The sequence below is a fragment of the Platichthys flesus genome, chromosome 8, assembly GCF_949316205.1.
Source record: "Platichthys flesus chromosome 8, fPlaFle2.1, whole genome shotgun sequence".
In the NCBI taxonomy this organism is placed as follows: domain Eukaryota; kingdom Metazoa; phylum Chordata; class Actinopteri; order Pleuronectiformes; family Pleuronectidae; genus Platichthys; species Platichthys flesus.
In genome coordinates, this window is record NC_084952.1 from 14,214,799 (window position 1) to 14,223,180 (window position 8,382).

Consider the following 8,382-nt stretch of genomic DNA (forward strand, 5'->3'; position numbering starts at 1 on the left):
CCCGAATATTGAGCCGGGGACACCCCTCAATTAGACGGATCGCCCCGCACCTCGTCAGCATCCGCGGCGATCTGTTCTCATTAATCAATGACACGGCCCGGAGAGACGGAAAGTTAATTCACAAGAAGTTTGGGAGCAGACTGCAGAGTTTGCACGCTCTTATATTTTTAGGCTCTTAGTCTCAGAAACGGGCCACTCTCACTTAGTGCTTAAACAAATCAATATAGAATATCGGTAAATTAGTCTCAATCAATAAACCAATATACACAGATATGCATGGGACTTTCGTTTCCATGCAACGACACGATATGGTAATGACGTTACAGGCTTAAAATTGACGCTTTTTAAAATCAACTCCTATTAACTTCGCTTAATGTGGTTGAAAATAATTTTTTAACATCACGCCTGGACAGCGCTTGTCGTTGAAGCGTCGGGTTTCTCCAGCGGTGAGAGCACGGTGCAGTTAGTCGGTGTCTCGGTCATGAGAGTGCAGCTGAATCCTGAGTGTCTCAGCTCAGACTGTGTTGCACTGAGCTGCTGACATGAGTTATTGTGAGCGCTGGACATGATTTGCGCTCCGGTCTCTCATTCAGTGCCAAGCAGCGATCAGCGCTGCCTCAGGAAGCTCCAAATAAGGACAGGGAAATGGAAACCCACCGGAATAGCTCCTTATGTAGTCACGACCTTATAAGGCACGGCGGAGCAGAGCTTTCCGGCAGCGGCGCAGCCTGCTGCACAGATGGGAAACCCAAATCAAATCTACGGGGCGACGGGGAGAGCGCGAGAATTATGCTTCTGTCTGGAGCTGCGGCTCCGCTATGAAGACACATTGATTCAGGAGCGGGGAAGAGCGGCGTTGTCTCCACAATTTACTGCGAGAGCTTAATATAAAGTCTCTCTCTCTTCTTTCCCCCGGGCCGGCGTCATGTGTCCTCCACTGCAGTGCCTAAATATGGGCTTCCTCCTCTCCAAATATGGACATCTACGTCACGGCAGGAGGGTATATAACGGGCGGGGAAACCTCTGAGCTCAGAGAGAGCCCTGAGAGCCCAGAGCGGCAACTGTTAGAGCAGAGCTAGATAGAGAAACACACTCCCTGACTGAGACACATCACACCAAAAGTACAAAAGTCCATTCAAAACAACATCCGTCCAAGAAGGTCAAAACCTGATTGGAAAAGTTATTTAGACACAGAGAAAAAAAAAATCAAGATTAATTCTGTTGATTAATTTTGATGAATCTTAGGGAATGAGTTCAAAGGACACTTTTGATTTTTTCTGAAAAGACAAGTGGATCTTTACTCATCTCTGAGAGACACAGGAGAGCAAGAGGACAACTGGAGAACGAGAGCGAGACAGAGCAACAGCATCTTCCTCGGCATCAGCAGAAGTGTGCTGCGCTCCCTGAGCTGGGCTAAGTGACTCCTCCACCTGCGAGGCACCAGCCTGCAACCAGCCTCCCTGCACTCTTCAGCCACAGCTTCCAGTACAGCCTCAGCCCTGCAGCTCCAGTGTCAGCAGAGGATGGCTGCAGCCAAGACCGAGATGATCCTACCGACCCTGCAGATCTCAGAGCCCCTGAGCTTCCCCCACTCCCCCATGGATAACTACCCCAAGCTGGAGGAGGTGATGATGCTGAGCTCGGCAGGCACCCCCTTCCTCACCGCCTCCGCACCCGAAGGTGCAGGCTTTGGTTCCGGGGAGCCAGGAGACCAGTACGACCACCTTGCTGGAGGTAAGAAATGGAAATTTGCCTCTGGTTTTATATGCTGCATGTACAGCTGAGATACACCTGAGATCAGCTGCTGTTACAATAAAGCAAGTTATTTTTTATTTTGTTATTCATTATCAGAAGTGATGATACACAGCTAATTTAATTTTATTGTTACAAGTCTATCAAAATGCTTTTGTATCATGTCTTGCGGTGAGAAATGTCATAATCAAAGTGGAAGATACAATTATAGATACATCAAAAAGTAAATGAAAATAAAATCTATACATTATACGTAAAAAATACTGCTTGAAATTTAACTAATCTCAAATTAAAATACCAGATTTATCAGTATTTATCGATAGTTTAAAATCCCTGTCGACTCTCTGAGGAGTTAAACCCTCCTCAGTCACCGCTTGCCTCCAGACACTCCTACACCTCAATTCAAATTGCATTCCTAAAACCAGCTGAACTGCAGTTTCGGTGATCAATTGCCTCAGGCTCTGTGATGGGCTTCAAGAATCTGTGTGTGTGTGTGTATATGTGTGTGTGTTTGTGTGTGCAAGACAGGAAGACAGAAAGAGTGAAAGAAAGAGCGAGAGAGTGTGAGCAGACGAAAATGCAAGCCTAGAAAGCTTGCGCAGCAGCTCTGGTTGAGGTTTGGATGAGACAGTTTTCGAGTTGAAGGGGGAAAGAGTTTAGTTGGAGGGGGTTTCTCTGCGTGGGCACCGGACAGATCTGTCCCAGAAGAGAGGGGTGACACACTGTCCACCACTCTGGCAGGATTCCCCCTCTCCCTCCCTCTCTGTATATTGACAGTTTGATTAATGCCTCTCCTCTCTCTCTGTGCTCCCTGCAGATACGTTACCTGATCTCCCCTTCAATTGTGAGAAGTCGGTGGCTGACCAGACCTACGGCACTCAGAGGCTGCCCCCCATCTCTTACACCGGCCGCTTCACGCTGGAGCCCGCCACCAGCTGCAGCAACAGTCTCTGGGCAGAGCCCATCTTGGGCCTGTTCACTGGTCTGATGAGCAATGTTGCCTCCAACTCCAGCTCTTCCTCAGTTGCCTCACAAACCACCATGTCCAGCTCTTCATCTGGCCTGTCCTCCTCCACTTCCTCCATTTCTACCTCTTCCTCATCTCAGAGCTCCAGCCTCAGCTCCTCCATTCACCACAGCGAGCCCAACCCAATCTACTCAGCCGCTCCAACCTACTCCAGTCCCAACTCCGACATCTTCCCAGACCAGGGCCAGGTTTTTCCCGGTTCGGCAGGATCAGTTCAGTATCCTCCCCCTGCCTACCCAAATAGCAAGAACTGTGGCGCCAGCTTCCCCGTGCCCATGATTCCTGACTACCTTTTCCCGCAGCAGCAGGGAGAGATCAGCCTGGTGCCCCCTGACCAAAAGCCCTTCCAGAGTCAGTCAAGTCAGCCCTCCCTCACTCCTCTGTCCACCATCAAGGCCTTTGCCACCCAGACTGGCTCCCAGGACTTAAAGAGTGTCTACCAGTCTCAGCTGATTAAGCCCAGCCGTATGCGCAAGTACCCCACCCGGCCGAGCAAGACACCCCCCCACGAGAGGCCCTATGCCTGCCCCGTGGAGACCTGCGACCGTCGCTTCTCACGCTCCGATGAGCTGACACGACACATTCGCATCCACACAGGACAGAAACCCTTCCAGTGCCGTATCTGCATGCGCAACTTCAGCCGCAGCGACCACCTGACAACACACATTCGCACTCACACTGGCGAGAAGCCCTTCGCCTGTGAGATCTGCGGACGCAAGTTTGCCCGCAGTGACGAGAGGAAGAGGCACACGAAGATCCACTTACGGCAGAAGGACAAGAAGGCAGAGAAGGCAGGGGCAGTGGTGGTGACAGCAGCGCCGGTGGCAGCCGCTTCACCTGCCTCCAGCTACCCCTCTCCCATCACTTCCTACCCTTCTCCTGTGTCCTCTTACCCCTCTCCGGTCACCTCGTGCTACTCCTCTCCTGTCCACACCTCCTATCCATCTCCTTCCGTGGCTACCACCTATCCATCGGTGTCAATGTCCTTTCAGTCTCATATCGGCTCCTCCTTCCCGTCCTCTCTCACTTCCAACATCTACAGCTCCCCCGTCCCCACCCCGCTATCAGACATGCAGACCACCCTCTCCCCAAGGACAATCGAGATCTGCTAAGAAACAGCAAAGACAAAAACTTTTTTTTAAGGCTCTCTGCACCTCCTCTTCCCTAAGGTTCTTTGAGGGGAAAGAAATCAGCATCAAAAGACTTTGTTTTCCCTTCCAAAAAGCACTTTTCTGTCTGCTCCCTGTGCAGTGCTAGGTGAATCTTGAGATTTACCTGAAAGAGACAAAAAAGACACATGTCAAGGACTGGGCAAAGACAATAGAAGATGAAAAGGGATTTTTTTTCTGTCTCTGTAAAACAAATAGAGCACTTCAAATGCAAAAGGGACTCCGCTGATAGAGAGTAGAAACCGCTACTGACGCGTCTCTACTGCTTCTCAGACACCGAGAGAAAACAGGTTGCCAGCAGTTGTGGTGCTGAGGCACGTTCGCCCTTGCAGGCACTCATACAGTATAAAAGACATTGAATAATATACATAACCTACCATATATGTATATTGTACATGTGCCATGTTTAGTTTTTTTTCATTCTTTGGTACCATTGATGTGAAAAATGATTTGCATATTTGCATTGTATTATTTGAAGTGAGCAGGGCCATATTTTCTACATTCTTTCTCTATTATGTAGTGATGATGCTGTGATACGTTTTTGACATTGTTTGAAAAAAAAGCACTTAAGTATTCAAGCATGAGTAAGAGTGATGTTAGTTTCTGTTTGTAAATATCATCCACTGGTACTATCTCTTTCTCTCTTTCTCACATGTGACATATCGCTCAGTTATATGGAAAACTAGAGAAAAGGAAAAAAAAAAAACATCTTTAAAAAAATTAACAAGACAAACGCTCCCGTTATTTGGTGCCTTTTGTGAAGCCTTGCTGATGTTGTGACTCGGCTGCGCGCGCGAGAGAGGATGCGCTGCATCTCGCCTTAAAGGTTGAGGGAATATTTTTGTTACAGAATGTAAGTCATAGTCAGAGGGAGGACAAGGGACGAGCTCTGAGGGCACCGCTTCATTTCATTAGAATGTAAGCAAAAAAAGGAGACAAATTATAAAGTATATTTTTGTAAAACTGAAATGTAAATATCCACATCTTCAAGAGCTGGAATGTTGAAGTTACCTACTGAGTAGGCATGGGATTCTTTTGTATGTTATATACATGCAGTTCATTATTTTGTGGTTATCTTTATTTTGTATTTGTGTTTGTTAAAACAAGTGACTGTTTCTGGCTTCTAAACACATTGAATGCGCTTAACTGCCAATGGGATATTTGGTGTACAAGATATCCTCCCAGAAATGAAATATAAATAAAAATATGAATATATATGTATATTTGTTTTCATACTTTATTCTTCAACTTTGAAAATGATTTCCTTTGGTGATTTTCACCGTTTCATAGAGCGACATCCTTCATCACATTAAAGCATCCCATCCCTCGTTGTGTCGAGCGCATCCCTCGTACGTGAGCATCGAACTCCATCATCTCACATGTTAATTGTATGCAGATTATTAGAGGGTTTAAATTGCGACTTCACATCACAGAGATCCACCCTTTAATATGGAAAATCTGCAGAGTTTAATCTCGTGAAAACTCTCCATTTCAATCACAGTTCTCCGACTGAACCCTGCATTAATGATAACACTAACGCATGACTCCCATGCCTATAAACACTGAAGATGAGGGATCCTTATCGACATCCAACATGCTCTTGAAGATATTAAGCTTATCTAAATTCCCATTTCATTTGAGATTTTACGATACGCACTGGCCCTCACTGTTGAGTACAGAGACTTACAGCAATTTGATCTTTAGGCAATACGGTAAAAATATAAAAATGTTCCTCCTCTGTATGCTGTTGGAGGAATTATTTCTGGAGCGAGATATCTTATACAGACTGTGCTTATACATGCACAGGGTTATTTTCACAGGGTGCAGGTGAAATCCATCACACCATAATTACCTTCTTTTTCCATAAATGCGGTCGGCGAGAGGCTGTCACCTCGTAGTGAATGAGCTGTAACACACAATTGGGCAATATCTGTTTAGGTTAGGCTGAATTGTTGCATGGGTGCAGCTGAACAGAGTGGCCCTGAAGGTTTAACCGCTGTTTCTTTTGGTTTTTCAAGCAGAATATAATAACAGCTTTGTCGCACCATCATTATTCATCTGTTACTGTTCCCTAGGCAAGGAATTCTTGCTCCACATTTGAGTATGAAAATATAGCGGCTCGGGTTTTTTAGCCTGTGTAGACAAGAACCCTCCTTAGTTTTTTTTTTCTCAGGATGCTTCAGTGTAATTTTGTGTTGTGAAATGCACAAACCAAAATACTCACAAATGCAAACACAGCTAAAATAGAAAGTGGGAAAACAAGTAGAGGAGAATGATGGAGGGGAAGGGAAAATAATTACAATAATTGGTCTCCTGATCCCAAATTGACTTTCTAAATTGGGTCTGATGAGTTGTGTGTGTTTGTGTATGCTGACATCTTTGTTGAATATACACAGTGACTGTCTATAGACTGGCTAATGCAGTTGCTTCCTACTGCTGTAGGCATGTGTGAGTGGGGCTGGGTTTTTTGGGGGTTAAAGCTCGGTGACAAATCTACCTGGACACCAGCCTCTTATGTGCTGACACATTGTGCTGTGTGTGTGTGTGTGTGTGTGTGTGTGTGTGTGTGTGTATATATAAACACTTCAGATGATACAGCAAAAGGCGATAACAAAAAAAATCAGTAGATAGCAACAATGCTCAATTTTTTAGAATGAAATCAACACAATTACCAAAAAAAATTGAAATAACTAAAACACACATAAGAGGATATACTGAGTGAGTCCCAAAAACACAAATGATTACTTTCTAGAGGTAAATCAGTCAAACAAAAAATAATATTCTCTAGTTAGAAGAACATCCAGCTCTTTTAGGGGAAGATCTCAAACCTCCTTGCGTGGCTTAAAGTCCTGAAATCTCTCATTTCCTGTCATTGTTTACAGCATTATTTTGGTCCTTGGCTGCAAATCAAGAGCCATTCAGTAGCTTTTGCATCAGAACTTTCTCATAGTACCACGCAGCTTTAAGGAAAGTCTTTTTACTCAATGTGTGAACCACAGGCTGGAGCTCTCGCAGCGCTTTCTCATGTTCGGGGACTTTATTTCAACCAGTGTTGGTTTCACAGGGGAGGCCGCGGCTCCAGTTTGTCACAGTCCATAACCAAAACGCTGGAAAGACAGACGGCCAACATCCCTCAGAGTATGAGTGTGAGGGATATGTGCTGCCCTGAACATCCTCTGATTCGACTCGTCCACAAGTATCAAAGCACCGTGCCCATTCTGTTTCTGGAGGTGAGAGAGGAGCACGTTATGGAGTCGGGAGTGTATGGTTGAGGCTCAACGGAGCCACCTCATGTGCCCAACGGGCTTTCACATCAAGAGCCCTGCCTTTGTTCAAAAATGTATTTGTTCTTTTATTCTTTTTGGGAACTGTGTAAAGCAAAAAAGGACAAATGGCAGAAAGAACCAGTCCCTCTCCCTCAGCCCCTCATCCCCTTCCCACTACCACCTCTCTCTCTCTCATTCTCCCCTCTCTGTCCCTTTCTCTCTCTCCCTCTTGCATATTTTGCTGGAGATGCTAATGATTCTCTCTCCCCCCCCCCTGTATTCTGATGCAAGGTCTGTCTACACTTTTCTCTTTCATCCACATACAAATGTGCTCTTATTGCCTCTTCGCCCTCGGGCCTTTTAAGATGCCTTTTTGAAATATGCCGTTTGATAAGCACATCATTGGCCAAGTCCCCGCAGTGATTAGAGCTCTCTTTAATGTGAGCAAGTTAGAAAGTGAATGAGGGGCTCCGGGGCCGGCAGCTAACCGTTTCTACTCCACTCTCACCCCTTGACATCTCTCAGGATGCTGCGGGAGAGCCCGGTGTCGGACAGGACGACCCGGAACCCGGGCTTAGACACCACTGGCTGTCCTCCACCACTCGTCTTCTCATGGAGATTAGGCACAGGAGGAGACACACGGGAGAATCACTGGCACAGAAACACTGTACTGTATGCTGGAAGGCTAGATTCCTGTTCTTTATTACAGGAATGTGACAGGAGGACTGCTCTCTAATGTCTTTTAAATATGCTCCATTGATCTCGTGCTCAGAGCCTCACCCTATCTCGATGGGATGTATTTTTTTTATCTTGCCAATAGGGAGCGCTGAGACGTTCGTCAGGTGCTTTCTCCTGTTCTGCCTTTTGCACTTGACACCTGTTGAGCCTTTGGGGATAAGTGGGTTATATTTAAACTGCTTGATTCTCTGACTCCTCTCAGGCACATTTCAGGTTGATTGCAACATTTACACAGACACAGTCTTCAGGAAACGTGCTCGGCATATCGCAGGTTGAAAGTCAGTCAGAAACTGGAAGAACAACAAACCTGAACTACACGCGACACACAGGTCCGTCTTTATTCTTCACAATGTATCTGAAATACATCCGCGCCGAACCTGAAATTACAGGTGTGCACATAAAGACTCACAAGCACACAACAGATAATCAA

The 8,382-nt window shown here is 46.0% G+C and overlaps 1 protein-coding gene across 1 annotated transcript; it reads left to right on the forward strand.

Annotated features, from left to right (window-relative positions):
• The first annotated feature begins 1,015 nt into the window (after nt 1-1,015).
• egr1 (early growth response 1) lies at nt 1,016-5,169 on the forward strand. Its single transcript, XM_062393537.1, has 2 exons — nt 1,016-1,734; nt 2,570-5,169. The coding sequence occupies exons 1-2, from the start codon at nt 1,524-1,526 to the stop codon at nt 3,889-3,891; spliced, it is 1,533 nt and encodes a 510-aa protein (XP_062249521.1). The 5' UTR covers nt 1,016-1,523; the 3' UTR covers nt 3,892-5,169.
• The last annotated feature ends 3,213 nt before the right edge of the window (nt 5,170-8,382 follow it).

Coding starts and splice junctions, on each gene's coding strand:
- egr1 (XM_062393537.1), top strand. CDS start 1,524: ATGGCTGCAGCCAAGACCGAGATGATCCTACCGACCCTGCAGATCTCA. Junction 1,735..2,569: donor GTACGACCACCTTGCTGGAG/GTAAGAAATGGA, acceptor TGCTCCCTGCAG/ATACGTTACCTGATCTCCCC.